Here is a 20,081-nt window from a genome sequence, read left to right as displayed (position 1 = left end):
AGAGCCTGCTGACACAACTGTTGGAGCAACAAAGGACAAGAAGACATCAGTGTATCTTCAAAACATTCTGCTTTATTACAGAAAATCTTCAGGTTTTGAATATACTAGTTTCAAAGAGGTACATTCAGCTTGGAGGTTTGGAGTGTTGAGGCTAGAGACCCAAAGGGCTGGAGGTGGGGAGGTGTCCCTGCTGTATGAGGCAGGGCTGCTGAGGTGCCTGAAGGTGTCCACCTCCACCCCTCACAGACAGGGACAGCGTCCACGACCACAGAGCCTCTCGTGCTTTTTTTTGGACATTTTGATTTTCTTACAAAAAGTGGCTGGAAAAAGGTTGCATTAAAAATACAATCCATTCTTTTATACTTTTCATTAGACAGGCAAAACATTAGATTCGAAGAAAATAGCATCTCTGATGTCACTTAAAGGTTTTTCATTTGACAAAGCGAGGCAGCCCCTCTCATATCCGGCACAGTGCAGTCTGGAGTTGACATGTCACAGAGTAAAGAACAGCCTCTTCCGCAATCTTAACATCAGAAACACAGATCGTCTTAGTAGAAAATGACGCTGGAAGGTGTGTACATTTTTCCATTTGTTAAGAACAAAGCAACGTTAACTTGATTTAAATCTCCACTTGTTGTTATGACTGCCTGCACCAGTCTGCAGATGAACTGTGTCAGATATGTCAGGCTACAATCAGTGGTGTGAAAAACAAAGGCCAGTACTGAAAGCTGTTGTACTGGGGTTACTGTCTGAGCAGAGATCAGTGAAGCTGTGAACTATAAAATCACCACACGAACAGATTCTGTAACAGTTGGCTTTAACACAAAACATTAACGACTAGTGACAGGTGATCACCAGTTTAAACCAAGAGTTAGATCACCTGCAACAGGAGTGGCACTGGTTCAGAGGTCAACTTTGGGGTGTTGGGAGTGTGTCTGGGGGGGGCTGCCTGTCTTTGTATATATGACAAAGACTATCAAATGGGATTGGCACGGGCTCACATCAGGGCTGGAGTAACACAGGCTAAACTCAACTGGCACGAAGCTGACCACTCTCCACGATAAAAAAGATTTATGCAATAAAAATATAACATTTGTGAGTAAAATTACACTTAACAATAAATATGCCAAATAGACAATACATGTTTGTGTGGGGAAATAAAGGCAAAAGAAAATTCCATAAGAGTATCTTAAAGTGTTTGAAATCATGGCATGTTTACATGGAATGTATGAAGCACTACACACAACGAGTTAAAGGAAGGAACAAAAGGTCAAACACTCTGCTCTCATCCTGTCAGTCAGCAGATTCAACCAGAAACAGAAGAAAGAACATGGAGCCTCATAGTAGCATGAACTGTGTTGACTCAGCAGGTCTGGACTCTGGAGTCTGGAGGTTTTCTCTTCACTCCAACTTCAGCCTGACTGAGACAAATTACACAAACTAGATAATGGATAATGAACATAAATACCTCATTTAGGCTTTAGTGCATGTGTGCATTTATGTGTACAACATGTGTGTTCCTTTGTGTGTAATGTTCTCCGATATGTGCGTGTGTATGCCCAGGCATATATTCATGTGCCTTAGTGACCAGCTATGCAATGAATAAACCTTCCTTAATAGTGCAGGAAATGTCTAAATGAACTACATCAACAAGATTCAAGTAATCCTGGTTTCCATTACACACAGGCATTTCTGGCTTCTCTCATCCAGTACAGTTGCACTTACTTATGTAACACACAGCGACTTGTCACTTTCAGGTCACAGTCGCGTGGACAGAATCCGATAGTGTTACGTTCATCTTTTTGGCTTTGAGCAGGTGCTGTCATACGTCTCTAAGCTATATACAGTACAACACACATATATATTAATCTTATCATTTTAATTGGACTCTCTTAAATTATCTCTGAGGTTGGAAGATTTAGGTCATTCTCTGAGCAACATTTCATTGCCAGAATATGCTCAATATCTCTAATCTATCTCTCAGTCTTGCATACACACACGTACACACTTTTTGGATTGAGTGGTAATATAGTCTCCATTAACTCTGCTTCTACCTTAATATTCAATAAAGACTTTAGATTAAACATTTGAAACAACAGCTGGTTTGCAGCTCTGAGCTGGACTGAAATCACATTCAGTAACTTTTCATTTCATTGGACCTGTGGGTGAAGGTATTTTCTGAAAAATATGATAATCATTTAAAGAATAAAGTTGAAAAGTGTAATAATTATAAAGTAGAACAACCTGTGCTGAGAATGGGATCACCATGTCTCAATAAAAACCTTGCAGAATACGGTGACTGAACATCAGTGTAGTAAAGCGTTCTCTTGAGCCTTCTTTCATGCAGGTGAACCGTTCTTGGAGTGGATATTACAACTGCTTGTTAAAACACAGCAGTTGGATAGAGCTACTGACAAGGCAGCCGTGTATGCATTCATTTGTAAGCTAGTATTTAAAAAAAAAAAAAAGAAGTAAAAGAAAGAAAACTCATGCCTGTCATCTGAGTAGATATTTTTAAAAAATGATGCAGGGCACTGCTCTGCAGGCATGCGTGGGGGGTTGGGAGCTGCTGGGATTGGGCAGAGGACGGACAGAGCAGAAAGACACAAGTCAAAAAGACTGCTAAATCCCTTTTCATCCCTTCCCCCCAGTCTGAACATCTCTTTCTTTCTTCTGATTTTTTCCTCCTCTTCTTCTCAGATCAGCTCTGACCCAACTAGCACAGGATCCTGAATGTAGCTGGTACCACGGTTGTTGCGAGTCCTTGCTGCCTTTTACTCACGCTCCTTCAGGTGCTTGTAGGACAGTGGTGTGACAGCTGCGATCTGGAAAAGCGAAAAGCAGACAGATTGTACTCCAGTGTTTTCACTGCTACCTTGTGCCAACAACAGGAAGACGACAAGACATGTAGAAATCACCCAAAAATCATCAAAGAAGTGGTGATTGGACACACAAGCACCATACATCAGTTAAACCTTTCCCACCACCGACAAGCAGATATTAGTAAAGGAAACACTCCTGATTTCATCCATGCCTATTGATCTGTTGAAGTTCAGCAGGGACATTGAACAGAAGGTTGAGTTTGTCTCTTTGCGGTTTACCTGGATGTTTGTAGGAGGCCGCTCTCTGACAGCTACAGGGAGAATAGAAATGAAGGTTAAACCATGAAAGCTGCCTCAAAAAGCTCAGTGCTATGATTAAGGGGCGGGTATCGGTGACCCTGGTCGACAGTGATGGGAAGACATTGTGACATTCAGACCCACAGGGGCTGGACAAAAAATGGAAAACACCTAAAGACATTTAACACAGTAATCAAAAGCCCAAGTCTTCTTTATAATTGCCTTTATTCTTTTTTTACCCATTGAGACCAAGAGTGTTTAACGTTAATGAATTACATATGAATAAATACTGACAAAATATAGAATGAACCACAAATCGTAAAAATCCAAATTATTTGTAATTGATAATTATGAAACATTATGTCACCCTTCTTCTTTTTCATTATAAAAGATTTATTATTAATATTATTATTATTTCATAATACCACTTTTCATCCTAAATTGTAACAAGCCAGAGCCAGCTTTGTGATTGGTTGTTTGCTCATTGAAACTAAAGCAACAGCCAGTCACATAACTGGCTCTGCCTTCTTTGTCTTGATTGGTAATGAAATATAGCATTATGAAATAAAAAATCAATGGGGAAAAGGGCATTGTGAAATAAAAACATTTTGGAAAAAATATATTTTGTAACAAAAGAAAGATTAATTTATTTTTATTTTAGGAAATATATTCCACATTTTGTCTGTATTTATTCAGATTACTTATTGTGTAACATTTATTTAATATTGAACTTTTTTTTTTCTTCAACTGCTGCAATTTTCAAATATTTTGTATTGGTGTTTCCGTGTCATTTGTTGTCGGCCCCCTTTAGGTGATGCAGCTGCATTTGGCCTGTGGTTAAAGCACCATCACATCATGCAGTGAGCTAAGCTCAGAACTCACATATACATCCATTATTTGCCAAAAAAGTAAGCAGACGACAACCACCAGCACAGGTTTGGATGTGCACACATGACGAAACAACCATGAAGAAACCACCACGTCACAAACAGTACATAAATGTCTGGGGAAGACTGGGGAAGTTAAAATCACAGACCAGCTGTCAGATAAGAAAACCACACACTCAGACATTCCCAGTCCAAAAATGAGATGGACTGAAATTAAAAACATAAAATTGGGTTTTTGAAAGCACATGCAGGACATAAATAAGCTGGGCTTCAGAGGGAGGCTGAAAGGAGCATGTGTTTTTTAAAAAAAAAAAAAGATTAAATTTGCAACATTAGGGCTAAAGATGCATTCACATTACCAACATGCACCATTTGACCAGTTTAACTAAAATGTTGACATAAAACTTGAGTCTGACATGGAAAAAGTGCATCTCTTCAGCCAGCCAATAGCAGCTTACACAACACACAACAACACACTGGGCCTTGCTGGACATGATCTGTTGCCATTATGCCTTTGATTCTCTCGTTAAAATTCAGAATTAGGGACCGGGACTGCCGGAGAGGTTGGCTGGGGAGCAAGTCTCTGATTGGCTTAAATGGCCTGAAGGTGGGCTGGTACCTGCTTAAAAGACAGTATTGGACTCATCTGAAAAGGTTCTCATGAGCAGGGGTCTGGCTGAAGACCGGGGAGACTGGAGGCCCCCCACGCTCGACTGAACCAGCTTCTTCTAGAAGGGTGAGGCAAGAGACACCAATGACATCACTACGCTGACAGACACACACACACACACTTTGTCTCTCTCTCTCTCGCACACAGACATACACAGGGAACAAACATTTACAGACACAAAGATGTCAGAACTGGACAGGTGGATGATGAAATTCAGTTCGGATGCCTTTTTAGATTCCATTTCCTTGCAATAATAATTTTCAGACACCTTGACTCTATATCAATTAGTCCGGAGTAATACAGGGGCCACTATCCTTTCAGATGTCTCAAAAGAATGTACGATGTAACACGCACGCACGCGCACACACATTCACAGACAAAATGCAGTGGCCTGCAGGGATTGTGGTGGAGGATCCAGGATGAGGTTGTTGACTTGCGCCTCATGCAGGTAAGTTTGGGTGTTTTGACGTGCTGCATTCACCTGACTGGACATGCGGAGGCAGCAGGCATTGGAGCAGCACAGGCAGCTGGGAGGAGACACTGACTGCAACAACTGGACAGACAAGGATGGAGGGCTGGCTGCACGTTTTCAGCATGGACACTTGGTCCTACTCCACACTGGCAGAGTTGGGCACACACCGCCCCAGTGACCAACATTCCTCCCAATTTATTCAACACCTATCTAAAGAAAAGCATTGGAGCCAAGGTTTAAAGACAGGGGCCACCAAGGATGTCATTCCAGAGGTGATCATCTCTAATCTGAATTATCTGACCTAATCCATCCGACCGAGTGGGGACTGTAAAAAGATACAGAACACCAGCCCGAGTTACTTTAGAGGGTAAGGAATGAGGAACAGTGGGAGAGGAAGGACACAACAGGTAGGAAACAAGCAAGACTGGCAGACACAGAAACTCTGCAGGAAGAGTCATAAGTATAAGAACTGACAGAAAGAAAAAGAGACCTCAGTCACTCCACGAGAAGCTGTGAGTGCTAGCGGTCTGCGACAACATGAAGATAGTAGATGTCCCCGAGGAAGGAAGGCGATGTTTCATCTTTAGGAAGGCAGGTCCAGAGAGGAGGAGAGAAGAAATAATAGGGTGAGACAGGAAGTGGAAAGTGTTTAAGTGCTAAAGCGAGAGTAGAAGTTAGGAAAACAAAGTAGGAAATGAGGAAAAATAGGTTAAAGGGGATGTTCTAAAAAATGGCCAGTATTCTAACAAGTGTCATTTAAATCTGTAGAGTTTTAGAGAAAAATATCAAAACATTTATTTTCTACATCTTTGATTGATTCTTGCACTTTGCCAACTGACAGATAGACATACAATATGCATTGTAATAAGTTTATATATGTAAGTATTTAAAAAAGTATGTACAAAACCTAAGTGCAACTCTCCTCAACATGTGTAAAACATTGGTTTGGTTTATTACTTTCCCCAAATAAAACAAGTCTAGACACTATTTTAAAAAAACAAGTGTGGAATGCACCTAAAAGCGCATGCATAGCACCAAACATTTCCAGCTGCTTGGAAAACACATAAGCATCACAGGGAGCTAATTGGAATGACACAATATGCCTGGGAAAGTTGTCTTCTGGAGAAAACAGGAGTTGAATAAAACTGTCCCTTCAAAAAAAAAAGAACTGCTAAAGATCTGAAAGCCTGAACTTAAAGATGCAATGAAAAAAATAAATGCAAGTTCCCGTCTTCCTGTGTTAATAGTTCTATTATCTTTTATGTAAAATATATGTCAAAGTGTTTAAATATTAAAATCCCTCTCTTTTCACTTCCTTTCAGTCATTAAAATATTTGTTATGACTCTTCTCGTCATATCTTGTTATAACACTTTAGCTGTTAGCTCCCAAGTCACAGGAGCTTTCATGGATCAGAGATGTGGGTTTGTCGTCAGTTTACATTGTGGATGAGGTCTAATCTATTCATTTCTCCCTCATCCTCCTGCTCTAACATCACAGGGGGGAGGGAGGTGTAAGTGGAGGCCAACAGTCCTGTACAGTGAAGCTTTGCTCCGCAGATACACAGGCACGCCCACCCCATATTCCACCCATGTATTTCTCTTCACTTGGAAATACATCAAGGATGTGCTCCACAAGAACTGAACCCTTGAAAAAACAAATGGTTAAATTGTCATAACAAATATATGTAAAGCTTGAGAGAAAGCAGAAGGGAGAGAGAGAGTGGGAGAGCGCGAGGGAGAGAGAGAAAGTGGTGTGCAAATGTGTGTGTCAGGCCGAGTGTGTGCGTCTGTCTCAGCTTTACCTGTCGAGCGTGGGGGCCGCGGGGCTTGCGGAAAACCACAAGCAGGATCTCTGGCAGTAGACTGAGCAGGATGAGCAAGATGATGACCAGCCAGGCTGACACCGAGCTCAGCATGTTGGCAAACACAAAGTACAAACGCTGCTGCCTCAGGAAAGGCCTGCAGGATAGAGAACACTGGTTTTCACTGGCTGGAGGGGCCACGGGGGTTGCATAGAAATCAAAAATAAATTACAGGTCAACTACAAGGTTATTTCATCCTGATTTGTTCTCTAACCATATTATTCCTCCCCAGAAGAAGCTGAAAAACACGTAGAAAGCCAGGGATCCCCAGATTACAAAGTGGTTGATCCACGTCCAGTGCCGTGTGTCCAGAGCGAGCTGGAACAAAAGAGAACAGCCGCTGAATGCACATGTCAAATATCCAACAGGCTTTGCATTTACATTTCAGGAGATGGGATAAATAAACAAGGGAGTGATTTACCTTTAATGTGACAGTGAAGACAAGGACGGTGAAGACAATTGTTCCATATGACCAGTTTCCAAAAACCTGGATTTAAATAAGACAAATGAGCTGATGTACTTAGGAGACGATGCTGAATCAATGCTTGATAGCACACCCATTTAGAAGGTGAATTAAATCAGAGGACAAACCTGGCCGTTGTCCTGCAGCGCTGGGTTACTGAAGAGATACCGAACACCAAAGAAGAAGAGCAAGCCATGGAAGACACCCAGTAACGTCCAGTAGAGGAATGGTCCCCACCGTAACATGGCATTCTTAGCAATCTCTCTAAACCATTCAGATGAAGATGAACTCATTATTACACACTGCAGACCCCTTCAGTTTTTTTCACATTCTGTTATGTTGCAGCCTTACGCTACAATAAAAAAAACATTTTCCCCATAATGACAAAGTGAATAAAGGAAGTTTTTCCATCTCTTCACAGGATCTCTGGAGTGACCATCGGGTTCTTGGTCACCTCTTGTACCAAGGCTCTTCTCCCCGTTTGCTCAGTTTGGCCGAGCAGTCAGCTCTAGGACGAGTCCTGGTTGTTCCAAACTTCTGACATTTAAAAATGATGGAGGCCACTGTGCTCTTAGGAACCCCAGAACCCCAGATCTGTGCCTCGACACAGTCCTGTCTCTGAGCTCTGCAGGCAGTTCATTTGACCTCATGCTTGGCCTTTGTTCTGCATTGTCAGCTGTGAGACCAAATCATGTCCAGTCAATTAATTTTAGCACAGGTGGATTCAGGTCAAGATGTAGAAACATCTCAAAGATGATCAAGAGAAATGGGAGAAACCTCAGCTAAAATTTCAAGCGTCAAAGCAAATGGTCTGAAGACTTACGTCAATGTGATATTTCAGTTTTTTGTTTTTAATGAAACTGTAAAAAATGCTTTGTCATTATGGGGTAATGTGTAGATTGATGTGGGGAAAAAAAATATTCCCTTTTATTTATTTTAGCATAAGGCTGCAACATGACAAATGTGAAAAAAGAGGTCTGAACACTTTCTGAATGCACCAAATGTTTCTGCAAATAATCTCAACTATGAAGTGAGAAATGTGAAGAACTCTCAACCACAAAACTGAAAACTAAGACTTGTAATTTCACAGTTTAATGTCATACATGAAGGTTTAAGATGCTGCATACGTAGACTGAAGTTACTTGCAAATTGACTGTGGTTGATTTCTGCGGTTTTGTGCATACAAGGGCATTTATCTGGTCAAAAGTGACAGCGATACAATTTTAAATATAAAGGGTGGACAAAAAAAGTAAATGCTCAGTTAGTATAAAAATCTAATAGCTACTGTGGGGCAGGGCCACCTATTTCTTCAATGTGTTAAAGAAACTTAGACGGACTGTGTTCACTAAATTTAACAATAATCTATGGCTAAAATGTAAGCTACAGCTCAGCCTGCACCTTTTTGGTTATTGCTATAATCATTTTCTGACTTTATCTCTAACTGAGAGTACTTGGGTGCATTTCTGTTTTCCTTTGTTTATCATTTCTTTCAATTTAAAAGACCAAAATAAAGATTGGCCATTCAATCAATTAACCAAGTCATTATTGCTTAAAACAGCAATGCTAGATCTAAAACATAAAGAGGCAGTTATTCATTAATATGAATATCCAGCCTCTTTACTTAAAGGAAGCAACTTAACAAGCACATCCACAACTAACAGGAAGTGCACTGCAGATAAGTGAAGATTCCCAGGTTTACCTGTAGAGGGTAGCATTGTCCAGCAGAACCTCAATGCAGATGTGCTGCTCCAAGAGGCTGTAAGCCAGGATGGGCATAGAGGTGAAGCAGATGTTGTACATCGTCAGATAGGCCGCATCATACAGGGGCTGGGGAGGATGGGAGCAGGATGGCGGAGTGAAGGGGAAGGGGTTGGTAAGGAGGAGGAGGAGGAGGAGGAGGAGGAAGGATGGGGCAACCAGGGATTAATATTATGGAGAGGACAAAACTCATACACACCATCATACTTACACACACACTATATCATTTAGGCCAGTTTATATACATCTTTCATCTACTTATGAAAGATCTAAGATGAGGGAGGGAGGGTGAATGACATATTCCCCCTCACCTTTTACAAATAGACAAACTGAAACATTATCTATTATCTTAAAAGGATAATAATTATGTTAATGTTAATTATAAAAAGATGTTTCTGTGTCAAGAGCAGTTTTTACGAGAACATAGTACAAAAAAACATTTTAAATCTATATAAACTCATGTCTCATGAATAACCAAGTGAATTCATCAATGGGCTCCAAACTGTAATCAGGTCATCTAATCCAAACATGAATTTCTATGATGTACTGTTGAGTAATTGTGTTTGTAACAGTGCGACTACACACAAGAAGGGAATACACACATGCCACCATGATTTCATAATGTCCACATATGATGGTGATGATACCGTGGTGGCAGAGCGTGACCCACATCTGTATTACTTTAACAGTGCTGTACAGCCAGTGTATAAACATATCAGTCAGAGCTCAAACATCCCAGGGGCAGTGACGGAGGGGCAATCTGAGGGAAAGAGTCTGGCATTCAGGAGGACGAGGACATGTGGATTCAAGGGACACTGCCTCCTTTCATGTTCAGAACATCTTTGAACCTCAAAGGGCCTTGGGACGTACTCACTTGCTGGGAATAGCCGCAGAAGAACTGGTACAAAAACTGAGGTAAGATGAAGCAAAGGTTCTGCAGGGAAAACAGAGGAAGAGAAGAGGCTCACACACTAATGGATAAAAACATCAAAGGACACTGAATGCATCCCTAAGTTCCCACATGCTCATAATGTTGGTACAAAAATGAAAAACATTAACCTGAGTTGAACCTACAAATCTGTCTGTTCCTCCTACCTTGTAGAAGAAATACTGCACCAGATGTGCAATGCGAACATAGTAGAGATGCCCATGAGCCAACAAAAGTTTCTTGAGGTGCTTCAGCTTGGGGATGGCATAATCACTGTTCCTCACTGCCTGCCGACCCTCTTTACCCTTAATGCCTGAAAACAAAGAACAAATAATTACACTCTAGCTTTACCAAAATGTTTCCGGAATTAGTTGGAGATCTGTTAGACAATGTGAGCATGAGGTTTCTTACCAATTCCAACATGAGCTTCCAAAATCATGCTGACATCATTGGCACCATCTCCAATGGAAAGGGTGATTGGGCTGCCTTTAGAGTTCTTCACCATTTTAACAATCTATAGATGAGGCAATTAAGAGAGGCAACATTAAAAAAAAAAAAATCTGAAACCAGGTATTCACTATTAAAATCAATTCAAGGTCTGGTCATTGTTCTGACCTGTGCCTTTTGTAGTGGAGCCATGCGGCAGCACAGCACAGTCGTGCAGTTTTGACAGATCTGCAGGAACAGGTTCTTGTAGCGACTCGAGTTGGATTCAGAGGAGGAGTTGAGCACCATTGACAGAGTGGCTCCATCTATAATGAAACCATAGTCTTGGTTTGCGGAAGACCAGCTCCTACAACACAGAGAAGAGAAATGGGATCTAGGTTAATCATTAATAAGATTTAGTTGTTGTTAAATAAGATGAAATCATCACACCAGGTACCAACCTGGTGACGCCTGCTTTAACTGGTGGTGCATCCTGCACAGCTTTCTTATGATATTCAATCAGGAGGTCATGCAGCCGTTCCTCACGCCTCCTCCCTCCATCCTCCAGAGTGCGCACTGTCAGCTCCAACAGCTCTGTATTTCTCTGGAACAACCTACAAGCATAACAGGTGGACTTTGCCGTCTCCATCTTGTCCCCCGTTAGGACCCAAACTTTAATGCCTGCCCCCTGCAGAGCCTCCATGGTCTCTGCTGCCTCCTCTTGAAGCCTGGGGATAGAAACAATAGAAAGAAATGAGACACAGGAAAGGACACAAAACCTGAACAAAGCTGTGGTTTTTCTCCTGCAAATGTTACTGAAACAAGCATGAGAGTGTCTTCTCTCAGACAGGTGTCACAGGGGGTTGTGGGAAATGTGGTCCTAATTGTTTAACACACAGCTTCTCTTCACTTCTTCTTCTTCTTGTTTTCATTTGTTGATACTAAATGTAACGTTTGGCCTGGGGTGGCACAAAAAGAGGACTAGTATATTAAAGGGATTATCTATCTGTAGGTAGATGGAGGGGAGAGGAAGGAAAACAGCGGCATGCAAGTTAACAAAATTCAAGACATTCAACAACTTTAACCATCAGCAGATTCGTCTGTGAGAGATGTATAATTACTGTACGTTGTGTGAACACCCACCGATCTTCTACAGCAGTAGCTCCTATCAGACTCATCCCAGTCTCCACTTGGTTGTAAACAGCCATGAGCTTCTCTTCTCTGTCCTGCAGAGCCAGTCTGGCCTCCCTCAGTCCCTCGTCTGCCTGGTCATACTCCTCTGCACTGAGACGTTTGTAGGCCACACACAGTGTCCGGTAGCCCTCCTGAATAGTGGCACGTTACCAAAAATATATATACATATATATATATATAATGTGTCTCAAAATCACAGCCATCTTAAATTAAAACCTATGGACCATGCAGTATACACTTTTAAACTTTAATTTAAATTTGAAGAGGCTGTTTGCTTATGTCACCCACGGTTGCATTACGCTCCACATGCATGCGTATCCGTTCAACCTCTTCCTGTCTGACACGGGGAAAGATAGAGGAGTCTGCTCCCTTACAGAAGAGCAGTATATCACCTGTAGACCAAAAGAAAAAACACAAACACAGAGCATGGTGAGGGCTGAGGATAAGCACTAAATCATGGTCCATGAAATAACAGTGAAGTAAAGCTCACCTGATCTGGACCTGACTATTACACTCATTCGCCTTCTTACTGGGTCAAAGTTCAACACGTGAAGGAGTTCATACCTTTGGGAAGTACAAGATGGAAATACAATTAAAAATTAAAATGGAAAAAATGTCATTTAAAAAAAAAAAAAACGTTGTCGATGTAATTACAGACTTACATTTCAACATCATTGTTCCTGTTGAGAATTTTCATGGTTTTACTCTCAAGACCCAGAAATGTGAAGCCATACCTGCGGGTGGAGACAATCATAAATGAGCCATTTACATGCTGTATGAATGAATGTAGAGGTGAAATGTATTCCTACCAAGGATTTTCAAAATAAATTCTGAGATATTTCTATTCAAGCAGCTTGGTTACTCACTTCATCATAAGAGTCATAAGAGCCCATCTCTTACCTCATGGCACCCTTGACCAGAGCAACCTCATCAGGTGAGGAGGCTATAAAGCCTCTCTGCTCCTCCGGTGGAGGGAGCACCTCTCCATCCACCCCTAAGCCATCCACCTGATCTGTCACTCCGTCCGCTCGGCCTTGATCCTGCTCTGTAGACTCCTTCACCTGGACTGTGTGGCACAGACACAGGGCACGCAGAAACAGCTCTTCCCTCTCCTAATAACACAGAACAACATCCACTTAACTGCTGTTTAAATAACTTTATAAATAATTTTCAATTAAACACACAAATTGTTATTTTCTGCCACTGGGGGTCTCCCTCAATCAAAAAATGAACAAAACAGTTTGGTGAAGCTGTGTAGCAGTGTGGGATCAAAGGAGTTAAAAACAACCAAAATCTAAAAAGTGTATCGTAAAAATGTGGCTTCATAATGAAGTATAATAATGTCTGTTTGCCTGCTTCTGCATGCAGACTCTTCATGAATAAATGGGATATGATACCATTTATGCAGGTGACCAAATGGAAGAGACCATCATCTTGATAAAAATTACAGATTTTTAAAAATTTGAAAAATGCTGGAAACATCTGATAATGTAAGAACACAACCCAGAAAAACATATAGCAGGTCCAGTCACTTTTAGACATTTTAACACAGAAAAGTAACATATTATACCTTCAATAACTATTTTACTTACAAACTAATTTACAGCCACACATGGAGCCATATACAGTAGGCAGAGTTTAGATAAGATTTACAACCATATGATAAAAAGGACTTATCAACACACATGCTGAAGGGCCACAGTCTGTGAAGTGTTATCAGGTGTTCATGTCAAGAGCACACAGCCACTTTGCTCCCCCTCCATGTTCTGTGCATATGTTTACATGTCACAGAGACAGTATGTGGGTGACCTATGAAGGGTCTTTCTGAGCAGCGAGCTATGTAATGACCATATGCTGCTGCTTGTGTGACTTTTACAACAGATGGAGGAACACCACAACACCCACCCTGCCAGCTTTCTCTTGCAGTTTGCTCACAGGTCCATCTGTGAAGCAGAATCCATCCAACTCGGAGCTCGCGTCCCGGTACTTGTACTGGAAGCCGTCGATGCAGCACTCGATGAACTCCATGTTATTCTGAGTGAGGGTGCCCGTCTTGTCTGTGAAGACATACTCCACCTGCAGAGAACGTGATAAAAATACATGACAGACTCTTCCAAACCCATAAAAATTTAGTTCCCCATTTAACAGGTCCAACAATAAGATGAGGCAATTACTCCCAGAGAGAATTACAGTGCATTAATCTGTTTAACGAAGCATCAACTTTAATTGAAATTATCATCTTGCAAACCAAGTGTGACTGATTTATGGCAGCAGTGTCTGAGTTTGAAGTGCGATTAAAAAGAAAAAAAACAGAAGAAGCCACACAGCCCAGCCAATCTGGTGTTATTATAAGCAGCTCATCTGTTACAGAAGCACTGATCAGTGTGGAGACCACATTTATGTTGGACTCAGTCTTACTTTGGTTTGTCTTGTAATTTTGAATTACAATTTAATAATTGAATTGAAGGAAAGCCAATTAAATGCTGTGTGTGGATGCAGCAGGCTCGAAGGATTTACGTGCAAAAGTGTTTTTCTTCATACCTCCAATAATGGCTTTTCTGCAGGTATGACATTCCATTGATATCTATACACTTAGTAGATTCCTACTGTATAACACACAGTTTTAAGCTTTTCTAGAGTCAGAATTTGACAGTGCTACTTGTTGTTCTTTAAATTACACATGCACAATATTTAAGACGGCAGTTCAGTAAAAGGTGTATATGTTAAAACATTTTTGGAAGCATCATCAGGGTTATTTTCTCGGAATTGTACAGCCATTTCCACTGAGTAAAATTGCAGAAGTGCCCCTTTGATAACTTCCCTGTTCCAGGAAATTTTGTTCTATTTTGTCATTATTCAAGATTGTTTCATTTGAAATTGAAATTACAGGTTTTTAATAACTCGAGTCAATGATGTTTACAGAAAAGTAAATTCCTAATGGCTGACATTTCTGCCATTTAAATGTTGTTTCATTAAATTTTGTCCATCTGCCTGACCTGTCCCAGCTCCTCATTGAGGTCTGACGTGTTGACCAGTGCCCCCTCTTGGATTTCAGGGTCAAAGAAGTCCTTGTCCCATGTGATGAAAAAGGATCCCAAAAACTTTTGCATCTCCACTGTCACGTACATGGACACCGGAATGATAAAGTTGAAGAGCACCATGAAGGACAGGAAGTCAGTGAACATCTTTAGGTACTGTTGGAAAAAGGGGAACACAGGTACATATTTAAATGTAAATGTTATAATCTGCGTCAGGCCTGTGAGGATTCAGCATTCATCTAAAAACAAAAGAGACTGATTGAATCATTATTCAACAATCTGTGTCATACTCATAACTAACATTTACATAAGTACAGTATGCACAGAATATGTTTTGTAGTCAATTAATCACATTGTTAAACATTAAAATCAGATATTGCATCACTTACATCCAGAATATAAGCTAATGTAAGCAGGAAACATTTGTTGCACCTTTATCTTAATTGCACCCCTTGGGCATAACATCAGTTATCCTACATTATCCAGCCCCACAGCCCGCTGAGGGCTCGGGCAGCCAATGAAACGGACCATGTCACAATGTAGGTCAGTTTTACTAGTGTTGATGTAAAGAGGCGAAGGCTTGTAAAGTGCTTTAATACGATGGATGGAACTGTGCCCCCACAAGTTACAACTACAAACCATCAGAGAGTAACTACTTACCATATTATACACATGATAATACACTGATGCAATGCTAGCAAGACCCATTAACTATTCTTCCCACAGCAGGGGTATTCTCTGTGAAGCTCTAGACATGTGCAGTATTGCTCCACTTATTTTAACATCTTAGTAGATGATATACGATACTGAAAAAAATACGAATAAGAGGATTAAAATAAGAAATATTTTTTGACTGTGTAGTAGTTTGGGCTGTTGTGGTGCCTTTCAGACACTTAACTCAGAGTTCAGTGTTTTGACAACAAGGACAGACTGGTTACTAAAATATGCGCTCACCAGATTGGTGTCCTTCTCTCTCTTGGTTTTCTCGTTGTACCAAGGCTCATCCTGTCCGGGCTTGCTCTGCCACACATACTTAAGTGTAGTGCACACTAGGGCCTTGCTCACCAATATGCAAAGGTAAACAAGAAGGAAGGCATTGATGGACCTGGAAATAAAAGAAATCAAATTAATGAGTACCAAATGTATGTCACACATTAAAAACTTGTTTACACCTTTTCCTCTGAACTCACTTCTCCACAGCAGAGCGCTTCTGAGATTTGCCCTGGTAGTTGAGAGCCATCTTTGTCTCCATGCCAGTGTAAACTGCAACACCTTGAGGAAGACAGAGGAAAAAGAAAAGGATTAAGATACTGAGCCATCTTCACTAATATAATCTATTGTAAGAAAGTCAAAAGTCAAAGTCGATCATTTGACTCACCACAGATTCTCTGAGTGTTCTTCAAAGTTGCACCTTTCAGCAGTAGGTTTTCTGGGCCCAAAGACCTGTACAATCACATCAGTTCATCAATCAATTTAGTCATACTGAAGCTGTGCAGTTCACACACTCTCCTGTTCTCTAAATGGAAACCTGGCAGGCAAGCTGGCATCCACTTTAAAATACGCAGCAACAATACACTGTATGACTGCAGTCTGGGCTTACACCAGTCCCAGTGTTCTTGAGAAGGACACTGGCATTTGTTTCTATGGTCATTACAAAGCAGTCAATGATAAATGCCTGTGGGAGCGCTTTGGAAGCAGTGGCTGAAGCCATGCCAGCCCGTTTTAATTTTAATGCTTGTCTGCAATGAAGGATCAATGGAATAATGATTTGTTGGTGATGCAAAGGGAAACAAATGAGTGCTTAAGCAACTCAGTTTGATTTTGCTCTCACTTTAAGTGGCCTGAAATGGTTGTGCATGAGTGCTCTCACCTCACTGCGGGCTCCTGATTATTTGTGTAGATGTGCATACGGCCAACAAACCTGCAACAAAATTACAAACACACTCAGAAAAAATGTCATTTGTAATGTATTTGTAAATGTATTTGTTTTGCATATTATTCAATCTGTTAAAACTAGAGTGGGTTTGAACTTCAGGTATAAAAATCCATGCAGCATTTACTTCACAAGACTGGAAGCACTCATTGACCTAAAATCAGGTGCAGAGTTTTAGGACCCAGCTAATTACTGGTGGTTAGCCGGCAGCACGATGTCAGTTTTATTGAGTCTGAATCGAAAGCATTTGGCGCCATGGCTTACTTAGCACTTCTCAAACACCATCCTGATGTCTGGATAAAGAACAATATTCCAACTCCTTGCCCCAAGGGGGAGCCAAAGGCTGTTTGTTGACCGAATTGAGATTTCTACAAGTGAATAAGAATCAGCTAAGTGCTGGGCAGATCTAACTTACTGAAAATACCCGGCCCACTTCAACCATTCCTAACATGAAACCAACAGAACATAAATTCACGGTGGTTTGCCAAAATCTATAAGTTAAAGTCATGTAGGATGTTTTCAACTGGAGTTTATTTATTCTATGTCCCTATAAACCACAGGCATCCCATTCTTGTTGTGTAAATCTGCTGGGGCCACATGATGAGTGCGTACTTGTAGAGGTCAGGCTGTGGCTGTTCACACTCGATGGTGGCGTTGAGAGATTCCAGATCCCTCTCTGCGTCTGGCACTGTGTAGTGTGTCTGGACAAGGGGGAGAGAGTGTGAGGTGTGAGTCTGAACCAATGTAGGGCGAGTGATCATGTTAGTTTTCTCCTACCTGACACACATACACATTATATAAAATAGGAAGACCAAAGATTCCCAGACAACGTGACTCACACTTGAGCACAAAAAGGCACCAACACAAGAGAGAAACTTTCTTTGAAGAAACTTGAACCGTAACATACACTACTGCTCAAACCTTTTACAACACTAGTTTTTTCCAGTTGTAACTGGGGGGGTGATCATGGAGTCTTAATCCTAATCCTTAATCCTGAATTTAATCTGAATTTTTAACTCTAGCAGCCAAACACACTCATGACGTTCTTTCTACAATGGAAACCAAATACTGTTTAGAAAGTTCATCCCAATACTGTTGCAGAGGTTCACACAAATGTGTTGCACATAGTTTGCTTTGCTTTTCTGTCCAGTTCATCCCAAACCATCTGAATGAGGTTTAGGTCTGGAGGCTGTGCTGCTCTTCCAGCGTCTGGTTCTTTTCTTCTAATGTTTTGGGTCATTATCTCGCTGTAGGATGAACTTCTTTCTTTGTTCCGTGTCTTTTTCTCACGACTGTGATAGAAATAGGCAGAACTACTTCCTGCTGTACAGTACTGTTCTAATAATGCATCACAGGGTGCCGTAACACTCTGTATAAAGGGTTTGTCGCTCATCGACTAAAGTTCTACACCTGTAGGAAATATGTGAATTCACCAGTTTCTAATACTTTTTTTACCATTTAATGTTATTCACTGGACCTGAACCACTAAACTACTTAAATTTCAATGCAAACTGGAAAAATGGGGGTGTTCTAAAACTTAAGACTGGTATAGATACATTATAGATTAAAGCCGATTTAATTTATTAAATGGTTTAAAAAAAAACATATAATACTGCACTGCAGTCACTACATACATTAATCTCTGAGGATCAAAACACAATAAAGCCTGAAGGCTTATTTCCATGTGGCCCTCAATTGAATTCCTATTCTGCTGTTTCTATTAATTATGCAGTAACTGTTGCAAAAAAAATCCAACTAAAAATTAATGTTCCTTTATACCCACCTCCCTTCTTATATCCTAAGAGTCATCATATTTGTAAAAACTTTAATTATAATTAAAATAACTCAATGGAAAAGAGTTCTAAGTTTATTCTTCCAAGCCAAAACTTTGATGAAAGTACTTTGAAACAATACAACCTAACCACTCTGTTATGAAAACAGCAGAAGAATCCATCTTACTTTATGGTTGGACTCTCCATCAAGACTCGCTGTGGTAACGAAACATGTGCCGTCATCTCGGCTGGACTGCAGCAGTATCAAATCACAGGGAAAGGTCTCATCTTCCTCCACCTCCACAACATCCCCGACCTGATCAAAGAAACACAATGCCACTTGTAAATAGTTTTCAAAATCTGCTTCTTCCTACCTCTTCTTATTAGCACATCACTGCCGATTCCTTATCAACAGTTAGCAAACAAGATATAGCATAAACAGGGCAATATGAGCGGAATCCCTGCAGAACTAGTCTGACCACTAGTCAATATTCACTCACTGTTAAGCTCTTGTTTGGTCTGCCAACTAATGACAAAGAATCTGGCTCTCTTTAGCTTGTTAAATGTTTACTTATGCTCTAGTTCCTTTAGCACCAGGCGGTAGCATACAGCTAGCTGTGTGAGCTCCTGTGCTGAGAGCAGCGCTCCACAGTTGGATACAAAACAAGACTGTTTTAGTTTTGACAGCTGGATGTTGATTCTCAGTGGTGTCAGCAGCACTAGTGGCCCCTTAACAGGAGCCATTTGGCTCACTTTAAATATTGAAAAATACTCTTTAATGCATGTTCAACCTTTTGAACAGCCATAAATCTTTGGAAATACTGTTCCCTTCAGTAAACTGATAGGAATGCATTGAAGAAAAAACCTACACACAACCCCCTGGAAACATTAATTACCATCACAACCATGTTTGAACATCTAATCATTTCAGTAGACAGAGCATGTTCTCCCCTGTGCATACATTCCAAACTCAGTAATGCCAAGCTGCCAACAGCTTCTTTCCAGCCATGTCTCTAAGGAAATATTTATTTCAGTGGATCTAAGCGAAGAGGTTTCTGCTGAAAGGTACCTTGATCTTCTCACTCTCCTTCCGTATCCTGCGGCCATCCTCTAGCACTGTCACTGGGTATTTATTCACCTCATTGTCAGCCTTGTGCCGTAGCCAGTCCTCATAGCCCTGTGACAACATATCAAAATCAGAATTGCATCATTTGCTTTGCTCAAAAAAAAAAAAAGAAAAACAGTACAAAATTTGTGGTGTTTGTGGTGTGGTATACTGAAAGCTAACATAGTGACATAAGAACATACACTGTAGAGGACTGACAGCAGCTCTCACCAATAACACAGGAAGAGTGTAGGACGCAAAGAAATTTCTGCACATACATTATAATCTTCACATTTAGTATTTTATCATTATGTGAAAAAGATTGCTTGCAACAGCAGAATGGGATCTGGTTGGTCCAGCAGTGCATCAGAACAGTATACCATGAAATAATACTGAGTCAGGTAAAAGAAATCATTCCTGCGGCTGCAGCAGCATAAGGCACAAAGCCTAGTGT

At 40.8% G+C, this 20,081-nt stretch overlaps 1 protein-coding gene across 7 annotated transcripts in view; it reads right to left on the bottom strand.

The window, feature by feature from the left end:
- Nucleotides 1–52: 52 nt before the first annotated feature.
- atp11c (ATPase phospholipid transporting 11C) overlaps nt 53–20,081 on the bottom strand; it is a 43,174-nt gene continuing 23,145 nt past the window's right edge. For 2 of the 7 annotated variants that reach the window (XM_071458461.1, XM_071458465.1), the window contains exons 5-31: nt 19,592–19,699; nt 18,710–18,838; nt 17,363–17,451; nt 16,688–16,738; nt 16,196–16,260; nt 16,008–16,089; nt 15,772–15,922; nt 14,776–14,973; nt 13,685–13,855; nt 12,680–12,891; nt 12,442–12,513; nt 12,270–12,343; nt 12,068–12,171; nt 11,729–11,910; nt 11,047–11,313; nt 10,775–10,952; nt 10,571–10,673; nt 10,327–10,472; nt 10,106–10,165; nt 9,173–9,300; nt 7,602–7,737; nt 7,432–7,497; nt 7,225–7,328; nt 6,951–7,107; nt 4,626–4,734; nt 3,102–3,133; nt 53–2,825 (exon numbers count right to left, since the gene is read on the bottom strand). In XM_071458461.1, the coding sequence (XP_071314562.1) occupies nt 4,630–4,734; nt 6,951–7,107; nt 7,225–7,328; nt 7,432–7,497; nt 7,602–7,737; nt 9,173–9,300; nt 10,106–10,165; nt 10,327–10,472; nt 10,571–10,673; nt 10,775–10,952; nt 11,047–11,313; nt 11,729–11,910; nt 12,068–12,171; nt 12,270–12,343; nt 12,442–12,513; nt 12,680–12,891; nt 13,685–13,855; nt 14,776–14,973; nt 15,772–15,922; nt 16,008–16,089; nt 16,196–16,260; nt 16,688–16,738; nt 17,363–17,451; nt 18,710–18,838; nt 19,592–19,699 (3,138 nt within the window). In that variant the 3' untranslated portion in view covers nt 53–2,825; nt 3,102–3,133; nt 4,626–4,629. The other 5 variants (XM_071458463.1, XM_071458462.1, XM_071458466.1 and 2 more) reach the window with 5 other exon arrangements.

The sequence above is a fragment of the Trachinotus anak genome, unplaced genomic scaffold, assembly GCF_046630095.1.
Source record: "Trachinotus anak isolate AG129_WGS33_773 ecotype Australia unplaced genomic scaffold, CSIRO_AGI_Tana_v1 ptg000021l, whole genome shotgun sequence".
NCBI classification, from domain to species: domain Eukaryota; kingdom Metazoa; phylum Chordata; class Actinopteri; order Carangiformes; family Carangidae; genus Trachinotus; species Trachinotus anak.
Note: the sequence above shows the minus strand (reverse complement) of the source record. Positions and strands in the feature narration are given on the sequence as shown.